Source organism: Oncorhynchus mykiss, chromosome 1 (assembly GCF_057628025.1).
Source record: "Oncorhynchus mykiss isolate SJ-2025 chromosome 1, ASM5762802v1, whole genome shotgun sequence".
Lineage (NCBI taxonomy): Eukaryota > Metazoa > Chordata > Actinopteri > Salmoniformes > Salmonidae > Oncorhynchus > Oncorhynchus mykiss.
Window position 1 is genome coordinate 45,876,308 of NC_143022.1, and position 27,976 is coordinate 45,904,283.

A 27,976-nucleotide genomic window follows, 5' to 3' on the forward strand; every position below is an offset into this window, starting at 1 on the left:
TAGCCTAGTTATTAGAAAGGATCATTCGGAGACAGCCTCATTTCATTTGCCTATGGTACGTTTTAAAGCAGAATCCTTTCTGTTCATTATGCCGGGTCAATGTATCTGGATGGAGAAACAAAAGTGGAGCAAAGGCTTTTGTTAGTCAGGAGGATATGGTCTTCTAACAAACTCGGATCATTCCCTAAGCTGTGAGCTCTCTAAAGCTTATCTAATGCAATGCAAGCCACTCTTGTGGGCAAGGGACGTGTTACCAGCAGCCATTTGCTGCACTCATATTGATCTGCCCCTGGGCTCCAGGCTGCAGGAATGGAGATTCCTTAAACTACAGGCCATGCTCTAATGACTTACTCTCTCTGATTCCTCTCCACGCCGTTCCACTTCACCTGTCGGTATCTCAAATTGAAAGGTTCTCCGTAGAGAGCTGGGCCTGCTTGGAGAAGTGAGGAGCAGACATGTCAGCAGCCGTGGGGTTAGTGGCGTTAGTGTGTGTGAATGGGCCTTTGACCGAGACTCTGATCCCAGGAACGGGAGTACATACAGGGGTATGGCTTAAGGCTGGGAGGAGGTGAGAGGGCTGTCCCTGATAGGCAGTTTAACATCATACCGGGTCAGGGGCTTTTTTTACAAACTTTTTGGGGAGGAGGAGTGATACACTGGGAGATGGGAGGAGGAGTGATACACTGGGAGATGGGAGGAGGAGTGATACACTGGGAGATGGGAGGAGGAGTGATACACTGGGAGATGGGAGGAGGAGTGATACACTGGGAGATGGGAGGAGGAGTGATACACTGGGAGATGGGAGGAGGAGTGATAGACTGGGAGATGGGAGGAGGAAGGGGAGCTCTGAGGTGGAACTGATATGAATTCACTCTTTGTTTCCTAACAGCCTGTTGTGCTCTGGCCAATCGCATATGTGTGTGTGTTTTAGGAAGAGGTTTGAGCTAGCGTGCCATATCTTTTCCTCCAGGAGACGATTCCTGAAGTGTTCAGGTTTTTTTCCCCCCGACTTTACAGGATGGGAGAGCGTGAGAATATAGGGAGGGCTAATACGGAGGAGGAGGGTTCATTCAGAGAGGAGACGACAAAGAGGGGGAGAGCATAAATGATATGAGTTTGGCCAGGTAGTAAGAAGAGGGATCTGTGTAGCTGTCCTCTAGCCAGTGGAGTGTTGATTGGATAAGGTGTGCATGCAAATATCCAGTGGTCAGTGTGTGAGTGGTTAGTAGACAAAACTGTGTGGTAGTCAGATATGCACTTCTGCAATTCTCTTGGACATCAGCTGTACTTCTCTACTTTACATAGTAAGTATTTTGCTAAATTCTACTACCCGTTTACTTTGAATGATCATAAAGTCCTAATTGAATGCGCAAACTGGTCGGAACCATCAGACTGTGAATTCACAGATGCAAACACTGTTCTTATAGGATCCTTTTGTTATGTGTGCCAGTTATCTGACTGCAGACAGACAGTCACTCAGTTGTGTATGTTCATTGACAGTTAGGATTTGAAATATTGTCAGGCATGCATGATGCCAGTCCACGCCGTGCTCATTGTAGTTGATGATGCTTGACTACACCGGTTATTTGCTCGCATGAGGGAACTGTGCCAACACTGCCAAGAAGGAGGCATGTATTGTCCATTTGAGGGCAGACGGTTTGAAAGCTCTGTTTTTACTTAATACCATAAATATGAGCCGAGATCAATTCGGCACAGGATGAAAACCATTTAATTTCAGGTTTTTGCCTCTCAATGAACTTAGTGCAAATGACTCTATTAGGAGGCTATTTACTCATAGTAGTCGTTTGACCTTTACACACTAGGGTTTGAGGCAGGGAAAGGAAGCGTTCCTCGGGGACGTTAACAGGCATTGATTCATTAGAGGCTACATGACTGGAATCTGGATCTCCATTGTTGTGCTATTTGTGTGCCGGGTGTGATAACAGTCACCTCCCAGATCTGTTACTGGCTCCATTCAACAGTTTGAAAGGACTGGGAGGGGTGCTGGATCTTCCTCTCATCCACTCTCAGATCAGTCACCCCCAGCTTACATTCCTCTGCTCTGTGTCCACCTGATAACTGTCTGTGTGTGTGGATCCCCAATCCGTCTGTCCCGTTGTCTGTCAGAAAGGCTAACCAGCACTGCCCCCACCACCCCTGAAGGGAGAGCTGATTGGGTTTATAGTTCCACACCTGTGTGGCAGTGGACTGTGGCCTGGGGTGCAGGGATGGAGTGATGCGTGCAGGGGGGGGGAAGTGATGCGTGCAGGGTCAAAAGTGGAGTGGACAATTGAGTCTTGATCTGCAACAAATTGTAATACTTTATATAGGCTACATGCATAAAGTTTCAAAACAATGAATAACAAAAAGGAATTGCCTATAACTTTAAATTAAAGTCTGCTTCATATTCAACTTACTTCTAAGATGTATTCTGAGTCATTGGCCTAATTATGTAGCTGGAGTGTGACATAGCCAAATGTATTATTAGACTCACCAGAAATAAGACAAGGACGCCTTTCCTCCTCAGCCCAGACAGAGTTCTTTCAGTCAACTGGTTGACAGCCAGCACTGTAATGTTCACTTAATTCATGTGCCAATGTCTCGCAAGAAGATGGTAATACCAGACTGAGACTGTCACTCGCACTTCGAGTTGTTCTGTTGGTCACCAGATTGGCCAAAGCCGGAGGTCATGTGTGACAGATGTGGTGGGGGGGGGGGGGGGGGGGGGGGGGTAGGTTATGGGTTTGGAGGGCAGTGGGGTCAGGCAAGCCTCTCTCATGTGATGGGTGTCTCAGGCTCCAAAGAGAAGGCCTCTCAAGGGCGAGATCCTCCCCAGGCCAGTCCCCACCCTGCTCAACCTCAACTGGAATCCATCTGGAATTCACTGTCTGGAAGACTAGAGGCTAAAGCCACGCAGGCGGCCTGCTGTTGTTGGACACAGCTCTGTTCCTCTGTCTCCTGCCAGCAGTGCCTGAACAGGAACATAAAGGGGGAGAACTAGTGTGCTGTATCTCTGCAGCCATTCAGAGGGAGCCAGAACACCACAAGAGTCTCCTTGAGGTTTCTTCATCCACTGCCGAAGCAGCACTTGTGGTTGTAATGTAATGTCGCAGCAATTCTCCTCCTCCTGTCTCAGACTCACAGACACAGACTCTTCAGTTGCTGTTTTTTTTGTTGACCGTTTTATATGAAACCCTGCACTAATAAAAGCCCAATTGAATGGGCCTCGTACCTCACTGTATCAAGTTACTCAGACTGGCACAATGTATACAAAGCCTGTTTTGTATTGTAATAATACCCCTCAGAGCCATTAAGACTGATTTGGGGGGCCTGGGCCTGAATGCGCCCGGCCTGGGCCTGAATGGGCCTGGTAATGGGGCAACGGGAGTGCAGAGCTGACAAGACAAAAGCACCTCTTCCCCCTCCTCCTCCTCTCTCTTCCCCCCTCAGCCCCATCTCTCGATCTACAGTAGCTGGCTCTGGCTGCCCCTGTGCCTAGGCCCTGTGTGTGTAATCACTCCAGAAGACTCTAAGGGCTGATGCTCTGATTAAGTACGGCTGGGGTTATAACCAGACGATCGATGGGCTTGACTGGAATATATTGTGGTGCCAGAGGTGTCATTAAACTTGTGTGGAATGGTTGTTGTGTGGGTTGCTTGTGTGTGTCTCGACTACCTTGCTCTGCTCCATCCAGGCAGGAGTTGACCCCCAAGAGCTCTGCTCCGTGCCATGTTGATGTTATTTGTGACGAGTGCCAGGTTTAAACCAAATACGTGGGTTTTATTCTACACATAAGTTAGAGTTCGCTAAACATGCTGATAAATCCTCTGCTCAGTAGTCTGACTAGTCTCTCCTCCCTCACATCCCTCCCCACCTCATCCCTGACTCATCCCTGACTCCCCACCAATGCTTAGGTCAATACCTCTGCAGCCATTCCATTTTCAGCAATGGCTGGTCTCCTGATGGGTCCATTTCAGGGTGTTTGTGGCGGGTAGGAATGAGATTTGACAGGTGTGAATGTCCCTTCTCTCCTCCCATAGGAGTGACCCATGCCCCCTGCAGGTTGCTGGCTGCTGAAGCATCTGCTTTGTCCCGTTTCTACGCTCACGCTGCTCACTGACACTGTGATGATGCGATCGTTAATGGTATCCAATGCCGGGTTGAATGACCTGCTATTCGATTTCAAGACATGCTATTCTAACATTTATGCAACATTTGAATTAACTTGACTTCCCACTCTACTAACAGCCTAATGCGGTGGTTTTTCTGTTTCTTCACCACCTCTCATTGTTGTTGAACCAAATAATCACTACTAAAACTTTCCTGAAGGACACAGACTCAGTTCCTTCCATACACCTGAACAGTATTTATTTACTGTGCTGGGTTTCTCGTGACTAACTGAGTCTGTTATTGAAAATGACATATCCATTTGATTTGCTAGGGATGAACAGATGGACCACACTGGCGGAGGAATTTCACACCAAATATGAATTTAGCACCTTGTTGTTTTTGCGTCTGCGGCTGTCCTCAGTGTTCTCACACATCTCTTGCTCAGATGGAACCTTGGCAGTAGGATGAGTCTTTTTTCTTAGGAGGCTGGAACATGGCAAGACTCCCTTTTCTGTCTGACTCTGAATCAGTCTGGTACCTAGGCTGAGGAAATCGGATCCTGTATCAGCTGTTTCCATGTTTCCTACGTGACCGACTTGAGGAACACTCGATCCATGCTCTTTGGAATGGTCTTTCAATGTTCCTATACGTGATATTGCATTACCTCAGTGGATGAGCTCAGTTGAGGGTTAGAGTACGCCGCTGTGGCTCCCTCAGTCATTTCTACCTCGCTTTGTGCTTTTCCTCTTCAATTTCCTTCAGATAAAAATCAAGCTTTGCTCTCATGAGAAAATAATAAATATGACTAAAGAGGGGTATTTGTGTAGAAAGGACAATGTGCAGGAAGCAAGGCGTGAAATGGAGAATGGCACTTCTTGTCATTGTTGGGGGGGGGTAGAGGTCCGTCAGTAAAGATTGACATGTCAGGCACAGGAGGATTGTGAGAGGAAACGATCTTGGAGATTAAGGGTGTACACTCTGGTGTTCTGTTACGCATGGGATGGAGCTGTGTCGAGCTCTGTCTGCGCGCGTGTGTGTGTCTGCGCGCGTGTGTCTATGTGTGTGTGTGTGTGTGTGTGTGTGTGTGTGTGTGTGTGTGTGTGTGTGTGTGTGTGTGTGTGTGTGTGTGTGTGTGTGTGAGTGAGAGAGAGAGATGGGGCAGACGTTTGAGGAACTGTGACACCAGAATCAGTAAATTATGTAAGCCTAGATCTGTTTAGGCATCTTTGAAGCAGGATCATCAGATCAGGGTGTACTTTCCTTCTGTCTACTGGAGCGGAACTAAAGCTAAAGCCACCTCGCTCATATTTTGTTGGAAGACCAGGAAATATTATTTTGCTCTTGGAACCATTGACCCTCATCTGGACAACGTCTCATTATGCTCACTATGCCTTTTACTCCAATTTGAATTGATGACGTTGCCGCCTGGAGTCAGGGCCGTTATCAATCGGCGTAATGTAATCTTGCCTAAAATGTCGTAATGTCTCCTTTCTGAGCTTAGCAGAAAATGAGACAGAATTAGTATTCGGTCTGAGTTGATCTGCCAATTTTACTGTTCGTTGTGTGTGAGGTCTTGGTCCCCTCAAAGGAGGAAGTGGTAGAAACGGGCTAATTAGCAACGATTCAGGTGAACAATGGGTGGAAATGAGAGTGAGGTGCTCCGTGTTAGGAGCGTCTTGACTTGGCATGGTGTAATCAGCCCTGGATCGGATAGTTTAATGACAGAGCAGAGAGAAGTGGAGGGCCGGCTCCCAGACACCACCTGCTGCTGCTGCCTTGCAGGCAGGAAAGAGAGAAAGCTCCTCCGGAATGTCTCTCTCTTTCTTTCCCTTTGTCAACTACCACTTTTGTCATGCCCACCCTCCTTCCCTCTCCCCGCCTTAAGAAAACAGAGAGGGAATGATAGTGCCAAATGGGTGCATTTGCCACGTTGCCACATCGGGCTGACTCATCTCTCTGTTGTTCAAGCTGCCCTGAAGCTGAGCAGTCAAGTTGGTGTATCAATCCCTTTGTGTCTGGTTGTGGCTTTCTAACAGTCCCTGTCTCTGCGTGTTGGAGTCCTGCTCTTTGTCTTGTGAGAAAGACTCTCCGCGGCAGCAGCAATCAAGCAATTTCAGTGCCTGAGGCGTCTGACAACCAGGTGCGTTAGCCTGAGAGTGACCTATCCAGTCTTAGCTCTCAGCCTTCATGCTTTCCAAAGTGAGTCAATCAGTTTTTCTGTTTTCGTCAATGCCTGTTTCTCTCTCCTCTGTTCTGTTCTTTCAGATCCAGAATGCTGAAACCAGAATGGATCCTCCAGGTCATCTGAGACAGTGTCAGTGTGTCCTCCCTGCTCTCCCTCCTTTGTGGTCCTCTCGTCCCCGAGCCTCGTACCACGGGGAACCGTCTGCCTCCTCCTGTCCTGGCAGCAGCCCCCCTGTAACGGCGTAGAGGTGGATTAGCGACCCTGTAAATATGCCTGGATGGAGGTCTCAGTGCCGTCTCGTCCTGCTGAACTCCCTGACCTGCGGCCTGGAGATCTGCGTGGCAGCTGGGATCACATACGTGCCCCCCCTGCTGCTGGAGGCTGGGGTAGAGGAGCAATACATGACCATGGTGCTAGGTAAACCGGGAGGGGGGGGGGGGGTTCTTCATCTACAGGGGTCCTGTCCTGAAGGGTGTAGAGGGACAGGTCTGTGCCTCACCAGCCCGTTGGATACTGTATCTAAAGCAACCTGCTGTCTCTTTGGTGCTGGCCTGATAGTACAGTGCCTCATTTACAAGAAAACTTACACACGGTCCCCCTGATGGAACAGACTCATTTTAGATCCCCATAGTTGAGTTTCTAATCTGGTTCTGGACTGTGGCTTTGGATTTGTTTTACATTAACAAGTGCAGAGAAAATCTAAAGATGTGGAGCAGAGGCCTACTCTTCCTGATATAGATACAAAGATGGGTTACTGTTGTTGTTATTAGACCTCATTGCTTGCAAATCAGTGACATGCTGTTGTGTTTGACCTAACCTTAATGCTACATTAGAAGTTCAGTTTTTTGTTAAAGACACCGTGTATATATATATAGCCACTGCGCGGCAGGGCATTTTTTGTGTAGGCGATGTGAGTAGCTGCATTATCCTGTTGCGCGCAAATGGCTATCACATGGTTTGCTGTAAAGGCATTTCTTCTCTTTCTCTCAGATTACATTGTGATCAAACGGATGGAGATTGCCACTCCGAAAACGTGCATGTGGCAATTACAGCTCCAATAGACAGATACAGTAAAATGATGTGTGTTCACATACACTCCACTATTCCTCTCTTTAAACAGCTGCATGCGAATGGGAGAAAAATAGCATTTGTGTCATCCCCCACAGCCCGTAAACCTCATCTGGAAATGGCACAAAATAAATGCTTTGCTCCCCCCCCCCTTAGTTTTGTCTAATGGAACGGCAGAGTGTTTAGTAATGGAGATGGATATTGTGTCCTGGGGTCTTAAGGCTAATTTCCCCAGGAGTAGTGTCAGATTCTCAGATGCAGGCCATCTACTTGATCTAATGGCCACTTCTGGATTAATACTGCCAGTTGCCACTCTTTAATTGTTTAATCGACTCTTCCCTGTCTGTCAAGAGGAAGCAAGCTTTCTGGATAGGGGCCCAGGGGCATGTCTTATGTTAGAAATTCACACGGTAGAGTTTGTACTGTATATGACTTGGAAAGCACATGGTGTTGTGTGTATACTGCATATGCGTTAGAGATAAGCTTGGGCGGTATACTGTATATACCGTATAACTGGGTATTTGGAAATAGCCACGGGATGGTTTTTCAATACCTTTTATAATAGGGCTGGGCGATATGGCCAAATTTCATAACACGGTATAAAAAATGATGGTATTTTATGTTTTTTTTAATAATAAAAGTTATACATTTGCTTTCTGAGTAGTGCGTGACCCTAGGGTGGCAACACATACATTATAAGTGATTTTAATGGGTCTTTCTCAATTCTGATTGGAGCAAAGTGAAAACAGCATCGCTGTCATCAACATTATTGCATGTGCTGCCTTAACAATGCAGACTAAACACAAATGTCTCGTAGTTGAGGAACAACAAATGCGCTCCTTGAGTGACAGGGGGCGGGAAAAAGTACAGTGCATTCGGAAAGTATTCAGACCCCTTGATTTCGTCCACATTTTGTTAAGTTTCAGCCTTGTTCTAAAATTGATTAAATTGTTTTTTCCCGCGTATGTCGTTGGTCACTAGTTCACAGTAGAGCCTTGAACTTAAATGTTTTTTTTCATCAAAATGCATTTTTTGTCAGAAATGCCTTCTGGAACATGTGAACTTTCATGTGCCTTAATAACAAATGTGTATGCCATCTGTAAATACGAATAGAATTGTTAAATTACGAGCCTAGTTGGTTTAGCCACAGAAAAAGTCAGAAACCTTCCCGCTAGCCATGATTGGCTGAGATAATGAGTGTGCTGGACATGCTGAGAGATGAGTTCGGATTGGTCTGGCATATAGCACGCTTCTGTCTATTTGAGCTGGTCAGTATGTATTGGTAATCCTGTTTAACGCGTCTTTAAAAAATATATATATTGCGTTGTAGATCTGCTTAAGTGTTGCTCTCCACTTTCTGGAGGACCGAGTTTTGAAATCAGTGGAATTCGAGTATGATAGCAAAGGAGATGGAGAAAACACTTGTCTCTGGATTACATCTCAAACTAAGGGCAACCATGGCATCCGTGACACAGAGAAGCGTCCATTCCGAGTATACGGGTAAGATAGTCTAGCTAGCTACATTTTCAGATATTACATGTTTCTAATTTTGACAGAAAGTAGTTTATTTCAAGTTAACATGTACTGTTAGCTAGCTAGCTAACGTTAGCTGGCTGGCTTGCTTGCTAATGTTATGTGTATGATATTTTTATTCGTATTTCAGAGCCATTGCGTTGCTAGTTATAGCCTAATGTTAACTAGCTATTCATGCAGGGTAGTAACGTCATGAGTTGGGATTATGATTCATTGTTTAGCTAGCTAGCTTTTGTCTGAGTGTGCCAGAGCGCAGAATAAGTGACGAATTTACGGAAGCTCAACACCCTTTGAATATGGCCGGTGTCAGTAAACGTTGGCAAAAAAAACACATTGTTGCCAGCATCACAGTTACAGTCACCAATACTCTGGATAACATAAAGAGTCTTGGTGGTTCCAAACTTCTTCTATTTAAAAATGATGGAGGCCACTGTGTTCTTGGGGACCTTCAATGCTGCAGAAATGTTTTTGTACTCTTCCCCAGATCTGTGCCTCAACGCAATCCTGTCTCAGAGCTTTACGGACAATTCCTTCCACCTCATGGCTTGGTTTTTGCTCTGACACGCACTGTCAACTGTGACACCCTACATAAGACCTTTCCAAATCATGTCCAATCAATTGAATTTACCACAGGTGGACTCCAATCAAGTTGTAGAAACATCTCAAACATGATCAATGGAAACAGGATGCACCTGAGCTCAATTTTGAGTCTCATAGCACCTGTCACATTATTTTACATTGTGTTTGTTTATAAATAGCACAACGGGAGAAAGTAGCCAGAAGTTGTATTGACAGGGTTTGTATTTTATATTGAATGTAAACAGTGTTTTTTTGCTTCAATAGAGTGATCAGGAACGTGTTAGTATAGTTTTCCTTCACAGAAAATACATTAAGTGTGACACATTCGGCAGAAAAAAGTGCAACGCTAATTGGCTGGCAGCCACAGAAGTAAATGAGCTAACAATTAAAAAGCAAGGGCTTTTTTGCTAAATCGATGCATGGCTATCATATTTCTAATGTTTATCATAAAAAGTGTTTTGCTTAAAGTTAATTTTGCATTTGACCAGGTGTCTGGCAACACTGAGAAAAGTACCGGAGAAAAATAGCTACACATCAGTCAGAGCGCTGTCTGCTGATAGAATGCCAGTTCAGGTTCTCATCTCAGTGGAGAAGTGCAACTGAAGCATGAAATTAGTCTAATGCCGAGCAGAAATTACAATAACTAGCATTTTACATCTGCGTTTACAAAACCCAGCAAGATAATTTTTATGCGTTTTATATTTTTTTCCTGCGTGAAAAACGTAGAATTCTGCATGAACGCGACCCCTAAATTGAACTTGCTAATTAATCTAAGTACGTGGCTGAATTAACAAGGTGACGGGGCATCATATTGTGTTAGCTTTCTGGGTGAGTTATTTGTACAGCTGCCACTATCTTGAATTGCTTACGTTTTTCCTCCTCTCAGCCTGTCTGCTCCTCCCCAATCTTCTCAGAGCAGGCAGGCCCATTGCGACTCCAGACAGACACAATTTGTAGCCTACACATGCAGCTCCAGAGCCAGAGAAGCATGCGTCCAAACTTTGTTAATTTGCACAATGTCTCTCGTTCACATTCGCATGTAAATGTCCAAACTCACCAAAAATGACATTTGGTAGCTCCTACCTATATAGAGTATTTATAAATGTATGAGCTGGATTGCCTGTCTTTACAATTAGTTTATTTTTGTTTGCTCTCGTTAGCATACTTAGCTAGCAGCCACCATTGAAATGTGCTATTACTTGTGCTCATTTTGTTAGCGTTCTGTTAATAGATGCCCAATTGGCTTTTTTTCTCATTTTTTGGGGCGACCCCTTGTCTGCTAAGCCGGTAATACCGTATATCCAAGTATGAGAGAAGGACAATATGACGATAAGAACATCTGGATACCGCCCAACCCTAGTTAGAGAGCACATTATGTTTGTAATGGGAATATTTAAGATGAATACAGTGTATATCCAGTTAAGAGTTATCAATGCAACGCTCTGTTTGTGCAAGGTTGTTGGTCGCCAGACTTGTTGTGAATTTTTCTCATATCAGTTGATAGTGTTTGATGTCAGACAGGGCCGAGGACACACTGATGATTTGTATTGGTGACAATCACTGTGTGATTCTGTAGCAATTGACAAAGTCACTGCCTGGTATTGTATGTGGTGTGGTGAGGTAAGGATAGCTTATATTAAGCAGTGTAAGGTTGTGTGTGAGTGAGAGTTCAAGCTGTACACACTGGATTGTTGTGGTGGGCCTCCACAGCTCCTGTGGCAGCCAGGCAAATATGTGACTGAGGGTTGGACTGTAGTGATCCACTCTGTCTATCCGTCCGCCTGTCTATCTGACGCACAGTGTGCCCCTTCCTCTCTACTCAACATAACGGTGTCTTTTTTTACCTCAAGAAATGTAAGACATTTTTTCCTGAGAACGACTACATTTATTTTATTTAGTTGTTTAACAGTTTCAACAATATGTTGTTGTCAGATATCCATCAAGGTAGATTATCCCATACTTATACCATGCACTGTTGAACACTCGTTTCTGATTGGCATTCTAGAGCATGCATTATTTAAGTGATAATGCCAGCGAAGCCGGTGTTTGAAAGATATATTGGCAAGGATGTTGTTAGCAAACCGTGCTAATATATCCTCCAAACAGCGGCTTGAAGGGCATTATCACTTTTATGTAAAGGGTTACCAACATATTAAAAAAATGATTTACATATTCTCATTAAAAACATTATTTAGATTATTTTATTCATACTATTTCATCCTTCCACAAGATATAGTCCTGACGCAAATCTAGAGTTCCTACCCAAGCCGGCTGATTGTTCATTCTATCGGTTCGGTTGCCAGAGACACGACCCAGTCGTTCGTTTTAAATGTTCCATTGCCATACTGGCTGACAACATTCTTATCCCTTGCTTCCTAGCTAGCCAACTACAGCTAACGTATTATTATTTATTTTTTTCACCTTTATTTAACCAGGTAGGCAAGTTGAGAACAAGTTCTCATTTACAATTGCGACCTGGCCAAGATAAAGCAAAGCAGTTCGACACATACAACAACACAGAGTTACACATGGAGTAAACAAACATACAGTCAATAATACAGTAGAAACAAGTCTATATACGATGTGAGCAAATTAGGTGAGATAAGGCAAAAAAAAGGCCATGGTGGCAAAGTAAAAACAATATAGCAAGTAAAACACTGGAATGGTAGATTTGCAGTGGAAGAATGTGGAAAGTAGAAATAAAAATAATGGGGTGCAAAGGAGCAAAATAAATAAATACATAAAATAAATACAGTAGGGAAAGAGGTAGTTGTTTGGGCTAAATTATAGATGGGCTATGTGTACAGGTGCAGTAATCTGTGAGCTGCTCTGACAGCTGGTGCTTAAAGCTAGTGAGGGAGATAAGTGTTTCCAGTTTCAAAGATTTTTGTAGTTTGTTCCAGGCAGCAGAGAACTGGAAGGAGAGGCGGCCAAAGAAAGAATGGGTTTTGGGGGTGACCAGAGAGATATACCTGCTGGAGCGTGTGCTACAGGTGGGTGATGCTATGGTGACCAGCGAGCTGAGATAAGGGGGGACTTTACCTAGCAGGGTCTTGTAGATGACATGGAGCCAGTGGGTTTGATGAGGAGAATGAAGCGAGGGCCAGCCAACAAGAGCGTACAGGTCGCAATGGTGGGTAGTATATGGGGCTTTGGTGACAAAACGGATGGCACTGTGATAGACTGCATCCAATTTGTTGAGTAGGGTATTGGAGGCTATTTTGTAAATGACATCGCCGAAGTCGAGGATTGGTAGGATGGTCAGTTTTACAAGGGTATGTTTGGCAGCATGAGTGAAGGATGCTTTGTTGCGAAATAGGAAGCCAATTCTAGATTTAACTTTGGATTGGAGATGTTTGATGTGGGTCTGGAAGGAGAGTTTACAGTCTAACCAGACACCTAGGTATTTATAGTTGTCCACGTATTCTAAGTCAGAGCCGTCCAGAGTAGTGATGTTGGACAGGCGGGCAGGTGCAGGCAGCGATCGGTTGAAGAGCATGCATTTAGTTTGACTTTTATTTAAGAGCAATTGGAGGCCACGGAAGGAGAGTTGTATGGCATTGAAGCTTGCCTGGAGGTTAGATAATACAGTGTCCAAAGAAGGGCCAGAAGTATGCAGAATGGTGTCATCTGCGTAGAGGTGGATCAGAGACTCACCAGCAACTTACAGTCACGTCAAACAGTGAGCCAGAATAACAACAAAGTAGCTGCATTTGTTTAAGCTGTTTTCTAGTGCTATTTATTTGGATACATCCATAACAATGAGCGAATGATGCACGATTTCGCCTGGCATAGAACATGTTCTCTCTCGTCAGGACATTGTTCAGAGGAGCTAGCCAACAACACCGCTAACACAATCACTTCAAACTGAAGCTGGAAAGACTGCAAACTAGCTGCACTTCGTTTCTTTTTTACCAGTTTTCCATAGATTTTTCTTTGTATATATCCATAAAAATAATGCTAATTCACGATTTGGACAGGCTAAGAAAAGCTGCCTCCCGACATGTTAATTTCCATGTGACCGTTGGAGATCGAATTTGAATATTGAAACAAGGTTGCAAATGTTGGAGAGACAGATAGCAAGGTTTATACAAATCTCCCCTGTTGAAAACTAAATGTTAGCCTAAAAGAAATGTGAGATATAATCTTGATGCTTTGTGGAGATTAAGTTTATAAATTGCCTGGTTAGGCTGATGAGACAGTGGTTTGTGCAGTCAGATGGAACAGAGTAAATTTTAACTCATAGATTTAGCTGGTGGTTAACTTGTGGAATAGACACCATCTGGAGTGCAGTTTTAACCAATCAGCATTCAAGATTAGACCCACCCGTTGTATAATTCCCTATAACGCACCATATAGTTTCATCTTACATGTTCTATGTTTGAGCTGCTTTTGAAATAAAAAAAATCTAATTGAAAACATTGGCATTATTTAATTTGATTTTCACAATAGCAAGCTAGGACTGATGGTTTGGTTAGCTAAACAAGCAAGTCTGTTTGTTTGGTTACAAAGGCCGCTACTGTACAGTTGAAGTTGGAAGTTTAAATATAATTAGGTTGGAGTCATTAAAACTCGTTTTTCAACCACTCCACACATTTCTTGTTAACAAACTATAGTTCTGTCAAGTTGGTTAGGACATGTACTTTGTGCATGACACAAGTAATTTTTCCATCAATTGTTTACAGGCAGATTATTTCACTTAAAATTCACTGTATCACAATTCCAGTGGGTCAGAAGTTTACAAGAAAATTCCAGAAAATGATGTCATGGCTTTAGAAGCTTCTGAAAGGCTAATTGACATAATTTGAGTCAATTGGAGGTGTACCTGTGGATGTATTTCAAGGCCCATCTTCAAACTCAGTCCCGCTTTTCTTGACATCATGGGGAAATCAGCCCAGACCTCAGGAAAAAAAATGGTAGAACTCCACAAGTCTAGTTCATCCTTGGGAGCAATTTCCAAACGCCTGAAGGTACCACGTTCATCTGTACAAACAATAGTACGCAAGTATAAACACCATGGGACCATGCAGCCGTCATACCGCACTGACCTAAGACAAGGAATTTTTACTAGGATTAAATGTCAGGAATTGTGAAAAACTGAGTTTAAATGTATTTGGCTAAGGTGTATGTAAACTTCCGACTTCAAATGTAGCTATCTAGTAAACTTGCTAGCTACTTCAATGGAGGTTGAGCACATACCTTCTTGCAAATGAACACATTTCTAGTGTCAAATGTGTTCAATTATAGCCTTGGTATAAAAGGGATAATCAACTCTGGGAAATAATGCAACTCCGTGGAAGGTTAGTTCCACTCGGCTAGCACATCATGGAACACACCTTCCACGTCGTTCATTATTTTCCATAGATCGTTGATTATCCCTTACATAAAAGGTCATTGTCTGGGAATGGAAAAATGGAATGTACCTATTCATACAGTACTCCAGTCTACACACATATTTGATCAGAATGACCCTCATGGCATCCCTCATGTGGATCCAATTAATGTCATATTTTTCATCTCTATGGAATTTTAAACCATGTTTTCAAAACAAGCCTCCTATGCATGCTCCCATTGTGAAACCAGAGGCATACGTCTGGCCATTGTGGGGAATGTAAGTTGAATGTAATTTGGGTTGCTCCACAAGCATCCTTTGTCATGGGGTGTTTTAATTAGCCCAATCCAGCAGTGGGGAAGAGAGGGAGGCTTATGGTGGGTTAGCTTGGGGCACAGAACCATCTGTAGGCAGCCTTCACTAGCACTCAGAGAGATGGATGGAACAGTGATGGGGCCAGTGGGCCACAGACCCCCGGAGATCCTGCCTCCAAGCCCTATCAGCATGGGGAAGGTAGTAAACTGGAAGATACCAGACAACATCAGATGCAGCCAGGACATTTGTTGGATTAGAGTTCACAGGGAAATGTTGTGGAAAAACTCAAATCCAATAACTATTATGTTGGCTTATACGCAATTGTTCTTGAAGGGAATTTCAATCAGTGTTTACCTATTTAACTATTTAATGTGTTTGTGACTATTGCTTTGATACTGATAACTAAACTAACTGGTTTTACACACCAACCTAGAAACCCTTTGACTTTGTAACTGACAACCAATGAATCAACATCACTGATGCCCTCCTCTCTCTCTCTCTCTTTCTCCTCCCCCAGGTATCGGCCCAGTGTTAGGTCTCATCTTCATCCCTGTGATTGGCTCAGCCAGTGACCACTGCAACAGCAGCTATGGCCGCCGTCGGCCCTTCATCTGGCTGCTGTCCCTGGGTGTCCTCCTAGCCCTCCTCATCATCCCCCATGCCGACCTGCTGGCTGCCTACTTCACCTGGGGCGGACGCACCCTAGAAGTGGCCTTCCTCATCCTCGGTGTGGGCCTGCTTGACTTCTGTGGCCAGGTGTGCTTCACGCCTCTAGAGGCGCTCCTCTCGGACCTGTACCGCGACGAGGAGGACTGCAACCAGGCCTTCGCCATGTTCTCCTTTATGGTTAGCCTCGGGGGCTGTGTGGGCTACCTGCTGCCTGCGCTGGACTGGAGCCGGGGCCTGCTGTCCGTCTACCTGGGCGGCCAGGCAGAGTGCCTCTTCTTCATGCTCATCCTCATCTTCGTGATCAGCGTGCTGATCACCATGAAGGTGTCGGAGGAGCCACCGTGTGCTGGTGTGGCGGCCCTGGAGCCAGCTCCTCTCCTGGAGGCGGGCCGCTGCGGCATTCCACGCTCCTGCTGCTACCTGCTCAAATGCAAATTGCGGCTGCTCAAGTCGGGGCCGCTGCTGTGCCTGCTGAGGACGTTCTGGTCCATGACGCCAGCCATCTACCGCAGCTACTGCCACGTGCCCCAGGTAATGAGGCAGCTGTGCGTGGCCCAGCTCTGCAGCTGGATGGCCGTCATGTCCTTTATGCTCTTCTACACAGACTTTGTGGGGGAGGGGCTGTACGAGGGCGTGCCCAGTGCCGCTCCCGGAACCGCCTCCAGGCAGCGCTACGACGACGGTGAGTTGTCTTTCTTCTCTGTGGATATACTGTGTGATCTATCACTTACTTTGGCGGATTGCCTCTTCATCTCTCATGTAGACAATATTTGATATTATCACATACATACTTTGGCTGGGAAAGCTCTGCTTCATTATATCCTTGATCTTTGATGTATTCACAATCAGAGAACCCAAAGTTCTCAAACGGCCACGTCCAATAGAGTGATTTTGTATAGGGAAAGTTAGAATCCTCCCCCAACCTACTAGTGGGGCCTCAAAGTGCAGACAGCCCCAGTCCAGTTCACCCTGCCACTCCTGTCCTCAGTCCGCACCTTCACCACCACCACCTGGCCACTCAGCTGCTTTGCTGGCTTGGACAGCTCCCTCCGCCACAGCTGGGCCGGATGCATGCACATTCCAATGGCACAGGTGGGAGGTAGTCAGGCAGAGGAGCAAGCTTCGGTGTTGCCATAATATTACCTAGAGTTTCCAGTCACTGTACCTTTCTCCCTGGTAATAAAGTGTGCATTAAGAGTCATTAAGTGTCTGGCTCCTAATCCCCTAGAATATTGCATTGCTTTATTGGATGAGGAGAAGATGATCAGTGTAAAAGAAGACCTTCAAACTTCAAACTGCGTTGAATCTGACTGACATAATACCCCAGACTCACAGCAGAAAAACAGAGATAAGAGAGACAAAGTGAGAGAAAAACGAATGGTGAGAGGGACAAAAAGAAACCTTCTTCTCCCACACTGAGAAGTTTCCCAGGTCTGTAGTGGAGCTCTGCAAGGCTTCCTGCTTCTCCCCCACCCTCATCCCTCCATCCCTCCCTCCCATGCCTGCAGGACAAGGAGGAATGTCACACTCACAGTGCATTAATGTCAAACAATCCGTGTACAAAGAGCATGTTCATTCAGGTGCAGGGCAGAGGCCAAGCACAAAAGTCTGAAGCCTGACATATTCATTTAAGTTATTTTAATTGTATTTATTGTATTTCAACTTTTATTTAACTAGGCAAGTCAGTTAAGAACAAATTCTTATTTACAATGACGGCCTACCAAAAGGCCTCCTGCGGGGGCGGGGTCTGGGATTAAAAATATAAATAAAGTAAATAAAAATATAGGACAAAACACACATCAAGACAAGAGAGACAACACTGCATAAAGAGAGATCTAAGATGACAACATAGCATGGCAGCAACACATGACAACACAGCATGGTAGCAACACAACATGACAACAATATGGTAGCAACACAACATGGCAGCAGCACAACAAGGTAGCAGCACAAAACAGGCTACAAACATTATTGGGCACAGACAACAGCACAAAGGGCAAGAAGGTAGAGACAACAATACATCACACAGAGCAGCCACAACACAGTATTTACTACAACACCCCATAATTGAGATTACCTTTTTTACCGCAATGTGGTTTATCCTCAGTGCAAATGTGATTGTATACCCTGAACTTCCAATGCTGGTTAAAGCTAGTCCACTATCTCATGCAGTGTTTGTAATGTGGGCATGGTCCTTTGCTTTCAAACAGCTAGTCCATCCACATCCTTTCCCCATGTAATTTTAGCTGGCATGTTGCTGAACCTGTGTCCTATGCACTTAGGGGGAAATTCAAACCTTGAGTTATGTGTGCATAAATTAAACTTAATTCCCTTTTTATGCACTTTTCTCTCTACGCAAATTATTTTCTGTGAACAATTGTTTTTTATTGGGTCACAAGGGCAATCCAACCATAAAACTAAAATGACAATTTTGACAATTTTTTTATATAAATATATTGTTAAAAATGTAAATAAACAACACGCACTACACTAGAATATACACAGCAAAGTCAATTTGCTAATACAACACCATCAAGTAAGAATTTTACATCACATCCAACAGTTTAGAGATTTCTGAGTCGGCTGCTTCGCATGTTTCCAGAGTGCTAGGACTGGCTTTATTCATACAAGCAGTGGATAACTCCAACATAATTACGTCCTGAAAGTATGCCGGGGCGGCAGGGTGGACGAGTGGATAGAGCGTTGGACTAGTAACCGAAAGGTTAGTTCAAATCTAACCGAAAGGTTAGTTAGTTCAAGTTCAAATCCCCGAGCTGACAAGGACAAATTTGTCGTTCTGCCCCTGAACAGGCCGTTTAACCCACTAGGCCGTCATTGAAAATAAGAATTTGTTCTTAACTGACTTGCCTAGTTAAATAAAGGTACAAATAAAAAATCCTTATATTAAGGTCATGTGGTGACAACTAGCGCTGAACATGTTTTTTGGCAGCAGTCAACCCAGCCAGCCAAACTTTTAGCAGTTTCTCATTCAGCTGCATACCTGTGTCATCGTTAAGCAACAGCGTAATTGGTTCAAGGGGTACAGTTTTATCAACCATGTCAGAGAGGATATACGACACTTTCCTCAAACTCATAAACCTCAGGACAATCCCATATCATATGTTTGTATGTACCAAGTGTATTGAGGTTACATAGGTCATAGAATGGGTCTGTTTTGCATGAAATCTTACAAGTGGTGTCCAGTACGATCTATGACAAAGTTTCAAATGAATGAATTGCTGGTTTGGGTTCTTTGATGAGTGAAATATATTCTCCCAGACATTCTCCCAATCAATAGCCTCATCATCGACAGCCAAATCATCTACCCATGCTTTAACCGTTGAGAGATCTTTCTGCTTTAATCGTTGTAAGATGAGAAGAAATAGCAGACACAAAACCTCTGGACTGGAATGTAAAAATCCACTCTATCACCGGGTGCCTTCCCCACACTCCATGGAACCCCACAGGCACATAGCGCTGACTGTAGTCTTAAGAATATAGAACGAATGACGACCCTTGAAAATCAAAACGAAGACAAAGTTCCTGAAAACAAAGAAGACCCTTTGAGTTGCCTAGTTAAATAAATCAAATAAATCAAAATATATCCCCTAGATTATTGACCCCTTTTGCAGGATACGCTCTAGATTCTGACGGTTTATTCCTGGAAGTGATATCCTTGTTATGCCATAGAGGGGTTTGGAGGTGCCATTTGCAGGAAACACCTACACACTTCTCAACCTTCCTAAAAATTCTCTATTGTGTTTGAAATGACAGGACCAAAATACAGCATGCATTTCCTATTAGATATGCCAGACAATAACACATCCTGCAATCTAGTAGGGGAAACAAGTTCTTCCTCAATAGTTCTCCAAGAGACTGATGTAGGCTGATCAAGATTGGTGGTAAATACACACATTTGCTAATGCAAGTCCACCGATTACACTTCTGCCGTTGTAACACCTCAAACCTAATTTTTGGATGTTTGCCATTCCAAAGATATGTATGTATATGTTTATCAATCATTCCCCAATAGCCTACAGGTGGAGGGAGTGGGATCATCATGCTCAGGAAACTAATACGTGGCAACACATTCATCTTTATGGAAGCGATCCTAATTTGTAAAGAAGCAGGCAACTTCTCCCAAACTGTTAAATCTCGTTCAACCTCCTTGTAAATTTTCTCATAATTACACTTCACCAGACCATGCAGAGATGTCTCTACGCATATTCTGACTATTAATTTAAGCACGGGCAAATGCCAGTATCAGCCATATGTTTAGGCTACTACATGATACTCAAATTTTCCCTATACCCATCATGATGTTGCTACAACCTAGCCTTTAAAATAAAGTTTACAACGTAGGTGCATACATATCGAGTGAAGTGACACATTCAATACTGCCTTGCACACTCTTGCCTGCATCTATCTGATATAGGGTGTAATCATTAGTTCAACAGTTGCAAACAAGAGTTTCTATTGTACAAATTCAGGTATATTTTATCCCCGTTTCGTTTGCTTCCGTTCAAGAAATGTTTTTGCACAGAATCGGCGGAATGAATACACCTCTGATCACGCGCAAACACAGTTCGCCTTCTTAGCAGCCACATTGTATTCCTTCTCGCATCTATGCCCTCTCCAGCTCTCACCTTTTCCCTTCGTTTGTGGACTTCAATGCACTACACATCAGCTGTATGTGACCAGGTGAAAAAACCTGTCTAAGCCAAACCATATCAAACCCGCTGCACACAGACTACATCGTTGTCCCCATATTAGCTATAGTAATTTCCTAGTCAACGTAGCTAATACAATCATGCAGTAACATTAGTGTATAGTCAGTAAGCAATTTAGCAGTTCACCGTCAGGCCCTGGTTGAAATAAATGTATAAAACCAAAAGTCCCCTTGACTTGGAAGAGTTCCAGTGTTGTGTTGGATAGTCATAACCTGTTCAACTTTTGTCTTTCTCTCTCTTTGAGTCAACTACTCACCACATTTTAGCTGTAGCTAATGCTTTCAGTAATATATTAATTATCTGACAACATGTCAGTTCATGCTCCAAGAGTTCCGATAGGTTGGAGGACGTCCTCCGGAAGTTGTCATAATTACTGTGTAAGTCTTTGGAAGGGGGTGAGATCCAGTAAGGGACCAAAATCCTCCTGTATTGAAATCAATATACCAAGAGGAGGACCGAAGCTAGCTGTCCTCCGGCTACACCATGGTGCTATCTTACATGGTGCTGTTGAGGCTACTTTGTAGACCTTCATTGCAAAGCGGTGTGTTTTAATAAATGATTTGGTAACGTGAATATATTTAGTATAGTTGTATCTAAAAAGTATATTTTTAAATGTTTTAAACATTTTATTTTTATGAAATTCAATGAGAAGGATGGTCCTCCCCTTCCTCCTCTGAAGAGCCTCCACCAGTGTCAGCTATTGATAAGAGCTAGGTAAATTAGTAATCTGTTTGGAGAAAGGGATTGTAATTACACTTAGCAATTGTTTTAGAATATTTTTCCTTATGATCCCTGAGAACGAAGGTGAAACCAGTCATATGGAAGCAAACTGAAAATCACATCAACAGGTCATGTATTATGGCCTCTACTCCACAGTGAAGTAAGCTATAAATAGCTGTGCCATTGTTCAGAATTGTAATTGTATGCCCTCATAATTTGCCGGGATGAAATTTGGAGACCCAAGCTATAGACTTCCGTAGTGCCAAACCTGCCGAGTTGATTTATGTGCTTTAGAATGTTTAATTATATGCCTGGGCTTTTCTCAGTTCTATCTTACAATTTGTATCATGTTAAATATTAACCACTATCGGGAGCCACCGCCAGTAACCACATTTCATCCACAGCTTTTATGCGGGTAAAGTCATACCGTAAAATAAAAATACAAGACAGCTGTGATGGAAACAGGTCTCTGTAAAAGTCTCTGTAAAATGTTATAGATGCCAACAGATCATTTGTTCATTCAACATTATTAGGCTACAGATTTAAATCAATTCTGATGAATTTCTCAGGGTGGTGAAAGGGAACGGTGATGAGCTTGATGCTGTTTTCCAATAAATATCTAAGGTCTTATTCTGGTGACATGATGATCAATGATTGACTGCCGTTTGACAAATAAAAATATCCAGAATAATATCCAGAATAATCTCATCAAGTAGACCAGCGTACCCGCACGGACTACCTGCACTGTATCTGTGAGCTGTTGGCTAGAGAGCAAGTGCCAAGACCAGAGTAGGCATATGTTATTTAGTGAAACATGTTTATGTAACAAGTTTAAAATGCTTTGAACTTTCGATTTTTAGTCATGGTTTATTGGCCATATACCACAAACCCCTAAATTGGCTTATTGCTCTTATAAACTAGTTACCAGCGTAATTAGAGCAGTAAAAATAAATGTTTTGTCATACCCGTGGTATACAGTCTGATATACCACGGCTGTCAGCCAATCAGCATTCAGCGCTCGAACCACCCAATTTATAATACAAAGCAAGCTCCAAAAGTACACACATTGTTGTTGTTTTGGCTCTGTACTCCAGCACTTTGGATTTGAAATGATACATGACTATGAGGTTAAAGTGCAGACCGACAGCTTTAATTCCAGCACTTTTTGTACATAGACCCTCCATTTTAGGGAACCAAAAGTATTGGTCAAAATGTACTTATGTGTATAAAGTAATAAAAGTTTCATATAGGTTCCATATTCCTAGTACACAATGACTACATTAAGCTTGTGACTGGATGCATTAGCTTTTTTGTGTGTGTGTGTGTTTCAGATTATTTTGTGCCCAATAGAAACTAATGGAGTCACTGTTATTGTAAATAAGAAGAGAATATGTTTCTAAACACTTATACATTAATGTGGATGCTACCATGATTACAGATAGTCCTGAATGAATCGTGAATAATGTTGAGTGAGAAAGTTACAGACACACAAATATCATACCCCCAAGACAACCTCTCACCATTACTATAACAGGGGAGGCTAGCATTTTTGGGGGGAGGGGGGTATGATATTTATGCATCGGCGCAGGTTAGTTCTGAAGGATTCGTTGTCATAGACATTAACCTGGCTAAAAGTTGAGACACTTTCGTGGGACAGGTTATCCCAAGTTGAACTCAGAGTTGACCAAAGTTAACTAACTCCTCAACCCTGATTCGTAGATTAGGGCTCTGATCTGTTCCGTGTGTTGATCAAATCAAATTTTATTTGTCACATACACATGGTTAGCAGATGTTAATGCGAGTGTAGCGAAATGCTTGTGCTTCTAGTTCCGACAATGCAGTAATAACCAACGAGTAATCTCACCTAACAACTCCACAACTACTATCTTATACACACAAGTGTAAAGGGATAAAGAATATGTACATAAAGATATATGAATGAGTTATGGTACAGAACGGCATAGGCAAGATGCAGTAGATGGTATCGAGTACTGGCATGAGCAAACCGAGAATTTAAAACACATAAAGGTCCATTCATGCGCCACAGTAAAAGCAGTTTTAGGTTAATATATGGTGAAGAGTTCTGTATCTTTAAACATGATTCAAGTATTATGTGTTGTTGAGACTGTGAAATGGAACACCCCCCACTAATAACTGAAATCATAAATACCCCTACAGGGGTATTTTTTAATAGTAAGTGTCCGGATGAGGTTACTGGTCGTATTTTGCATTTGCAACCACAACCTGTTGTGGTGTTATAGTACCGTATGTGGGACCTTGTTCTTTGGTTGTGTCTGTTTGTCTATGCATGAATCTAGGACGATTAGCTAGTTAACTAACTAGAATTATAATCATGTAGAATTATTGTACCCATAAATGTTAGGGACATAATTGATATTACATAATCTTGTGTCTTAATTTGTTACCACAACTTCAATCCTGTCTTGCAGGCATCCGTATGGGCAGCCTGGGCCTGTTCCTGCAGTGTGCTACCTCTACTGTCTTCTCCCTGCTCATGAGCCGACTGGTCCGCCATTTTGGCTCGCGCCGGGTCTACCTGAGCAGCATGGTGAGCTTCACCATCTCTGCCCTGGTCATCTGTATGTCCAAGAGTGTGGTCCTGGTCACCGTGATGTCGGCTCTGACCGGCTTTGCCTATGCCACGCTGCAGACGCTGCCGTACACCCTCACCTGCCACTACCACAAGGAAATGGAGGTAAGGACAGAAAGGCACACATACATACAGTACTCTGTGGTCCCTGTACTTCCTGAGCGTAGTGTACATATGAAATCATATTTTAACTGTGATACAATTCTGTTGACTCCTTTAGATGCCGTAGGAGTCAACAGCCATTTATCAGGGCTGAGTAAACAGCCATGTATGTTCCAATACAAACAAACACTCACATCGTGGTCATAGTCATATCATTTTTCTCCCTCCCTCCGTACACATACCCAGTCCAGCCCTACACAAACAAACTCCCTTGCACACACTGCCTAACCCTAGACTGTGTATTGAATTTACTTCTCTCTCTTTGCATTTCAGGTTTACATGCCAAAAAAGAAAACAAAAAACTTGCTTAAGTACGGGATTGTGATCATGCAGGACTCGATCACGCATTTGACACCCGTGGCTGAGGAGGGGGGACTGGCCCACAAACTGGGGGGCAACAACGGGCATGCCTTCTTCAGCCAAGACGGTTCAGACTACTACCCCCCTCCCCACGGCCAGAATGGGTCGTCCCACAAAGCCACGGGCCCCGAGCAGGATGAGCCAGAGGGCTACGAGAAGCGCGGCGTAGGGTTGGACTTTGCCATCCTGGATAGCACCTTCCTCCTCTCTCAGGTCTTTCCCACTCTCTTCATGGGCATGATCGTTCAGTTCACAAAGTCTGTCACTGCCTATATGGCCTCCTCCGCCATCTTTGGCATCATCGCCATCTATCTGGCCAACCACATCATCTTTGACCAAAAGGACCTCAAGAGCTGAAAGAACCAGGAACCAAGAGTGAAGGAATGCACCCCTGGCTGCACTACCACTCCCTGCGCTTGCAACGCTCCAGTGTCTTCGCTGACCGTTGCCATGGCATTACCAATGGATTGCAATGAGGCAGCCCGTTTATACGTTTGTGTGTATGTGTGCGGCAGGAATGAAAGGAAAATGTATACCCATGACAATTGTTCCCTTCAGAATTTACTGCAGCTAGTTACTGTGTCTACAAGAGAGAGACTGTGTCTGTGTATTTAGAGTGTCTCTCACCTTGTTCCTCTCAGACACGTAGATGGCCTCTCAGAAGGGTCATTTCTCCTTCTCCTCAGGTACAGCTAGCTTCACAGCATGAGCGGACTCCATCGGCCCTTAGACAACTGGAATACAGATTTATTACCATTTCACTCTCATCTATGTGAGGAGTTTGTCAATGCTATATATTTAAAACAGTCTGCTGTTAGGGCTGGATTCAGTCCGTACTGTGGAAGATCTGTGTTAAAATGTAAATGTCATTTCAGAATAAGCCGGCAGCATTTACCGTGAATGCAGTACGCGGGAATGCGGGAACATTGCCTATAACGTGGATCTTCCGCGATTCTTCTGCAATATGGATCGAATCCAGCCCTTAGTCAAAGTCAACAGGAGATTATTGCCCACTTCTCATGCAGACTGGCCAAGAGAGAAAAATACCCAATCTGGAGAGCCCATCACCTGCTTGGGAAAGGATCTGGGCTCACATAGCTCCATGCTGCTAATGTAGGGGCATTTCTGTCTGTTTGTTATTCTCAGCCAGGTTGTGCTTGCAGTCACAATGGGTGGATTATGCATTGCTTACCGAAACATACATGTTATCACACACGTGATAAGTCCAATGAGACCATTGGACTTGTTTGTCAAGAAATTGCAAATAGAAAAATTGGGAATAACTGGGGTAACTGGCCCCTAGGGTAACTGGCCCCTAGTTTTGGATGGTTTTTGGTAATAAACAGGTTTACTGTATATATTTTGTATATGAATTCATATATTTATATTCCTATGGGAATTTCTTATGCAACCTGTTTGGGTGAGGTCATCTGTGTAACTGTGGTGTTGTTAGAATGAAGTGGCTCAATGGCATCGTTGCATTTTTGTTTGAAGTCTGTCATCTCAGGATAGTCACCTCTTTTCTAGAAGTTTCAGACAGTGCCATATTGTGCTATTTATTACATCATTTCTACTGCCATTATCACGTTCAATCTGAAATGACACTAGGAAAGTAAATGAGGTGAATTAACCAATGCTGTAAAAAATTCAGGTGCACTTCTTTTTGGAAACTCAATTAATATTCCCATGAGCAAAATACCAAAAAGTCATGCTAGCAACACTGCAACGTTACGGTGAACTGGGTTACTGAAAATAGTTTTGGTATGCAAGATGACAGTTTTTTGTGTTCTGTCATATTTTTTATGCTTTTCTCTGTGTATTGTACATCTCTTTTGAAGGTCAACATGGGTCTGTGAAAAGGTGTGTGTGTGTTTTTTGTTGTTGTTTATTTTACTATCCTTGTGGGGACCAGAAGTCCTCACAAGGATAGTAAAACAAGGAAAATTCGAACAAGTGGCAACATTCCACAGGTCCCCACAAGGAAAAAGGCTGATTTAGAGGTTAGGGTCAGAATTAGGGTTTGGAGTAAGGGTTAGGTTTAGAGTTAATGTTGAGGTTTAGGGACTCAATTGTTTGGTCCCCACAAGGATAGTAAAACAAACTTGTGTGTGAATTTCATAGTGCAGTGGAGAGAGCAGGGCAACATGACATGACTTTGGATGCAGTCTCTCCTGGAGTTCCAGTCACCTAACAGAATACTGCACACAAATAATAGCTATAAGCTACAGACTTTCTGTATCTCATCTGCTGTTGTACACTGTGGCCAGTTTATTAGGTACAACCATTTAGTACTGGGTCGGACACCCCTTTGCCTCTAGAACAGCCTGAATTCTTCAGGGGGATGGAAAATTCGCTCAACTGTTACCGTTGACACCAAGCAGGATTGGGCCATGGACTCATACTGTTTACGTCAAATCCGGACACAACAGGAACTGTGATTTGTCAGATCAGGCTATGTTTCTCCACTCCTCAATTGTCCAGTGTTGGTGATTGCGTGCCCACTGGAGACGCTTCTTCATGTTTTTAGCTGATAGGAGTGAAATCTGGTGTGGTGGTCTGCTGCAATAGCCCATCCGTGACAAGGACTGACAAGTTGTACCGTTATTTTCCTGTTTGTGACCCACCTGTTAGCTTGCACGATTCTTGTCATTCTCCTTCGACCTTTCATCAACAAGCTGTTTTCACCCATATGACTGCTGCTAACTGGATGTTTTTTGTTTGTCGCACCATTCTCGGTAAACCCTAGACACTGGCCGGCCGTTTCTGAGATACTGGAACCGGGGCGCCTGGCACCGACGATCACACCACGCTCAAAGTCGCTTATGTCACTCGTTTTGCCAATTTGACCGTTCAATCGAACAGTAACTGAGTGCCTCGATGCCTGTCTGCCTGCTTTATATAGCAAGCCACGGCCAGGTGACTCACTGTCTGTAGGAGCGAACCATTTTCATGAACAGGGTGGTGTACCTAATACACACACAGCAATCAAAATATATTGTGGCCTTCAGTTATTCTTCAAACTTGGAGTTTTGTTAGTAAAGCGCTTGTGTTACAATCAATATGTTATGTTATATGCATTCTGTGTATGATTTGCCTACATTTTCTGACTTTCAATCAGAAATATGGCTGTATTAATAACCAAACACAATGTAATAGCTCATTTATGCAATGATGAGATTGGCTAAATACAGTTGGCCCTATTGGATATATACTCTCATTTTGAGAATGGGGTCAAAATGAACTTGTTTTTTGTAATATTTCATTGGCAGTTAGTGAAAGATAATACCACGTCACTCATCGTTGAAAACCAATTACTAAACAGACATGGTAACTTTTTGAAAATAGCAGTTGACTTTGAGAAAATTCCCCCAGCACACAGACAAGTAAATACTAATCTGACGTACTGTAGAGCATATGGACATACTGCCGTGCCCCTTGGGAATATAGCAACGTTTTGCAAGTGCCTCTAGAAATGTTTTTATTTTTTGGACATAACTATTTATTTATTGTTCTTTTAAAAATCATAAGCACATATTAAAGTATTTAGCATTATTTTTTGTTGCATCTGTCAAAAGTGTAAAGGGCAAAAGCTATTTCTGTGA

At 43.5% G+C, this 27,976-nt stretch overlaps 1 protein-coding gene across 3 annotated transcripts in view; it reads left to right on the forward strand.

Annotated features, from left to right (window-relative positions):
• The window catches only part of LOC110523455 (solute carrier family 45 member 3), a 45,085-nt gene extending 17,470 nt beyond the window's left edge, over positions 1-27,615 (forward strand). Inside the window, exons 1-5 of one of the 3 annotated variants that reach the window (XM_090231920.1) lie at positions 875-1,304; positions 6,376-6,712; positions 15,640-16,473; positions 23,692-23,957; positions 24,288-27,615. In XM_090231920.1, coding sequence (XP_090088046.1) covers positions 6,565-6,712; positions 15,640-16,473; positions 23,692-23,957; positions 24,288-24,731 — 1,692 coding nt within the window. In that variant the 5' untranslated portion in view covers positions 875-1,304; positions 6,376-6,564 and the 3' untranslated portion in view covers positions 24,732-27,615. Of the gene's footprint in view, positions 1-874; positions 1,305-5,265; positions 6,251-6,375; positions 6,713-15,639; positions 16,474-23,691; positions 23,958-24,287 lie in introns of those variants that run through there. The other 2 variants (XM_021602160.3, XM_021602153.3) reach the window with 2 other exon arrangements.
• The last annotated feature ends 361 nt before the right edge of the window (positions 27,616-27,976 follow it).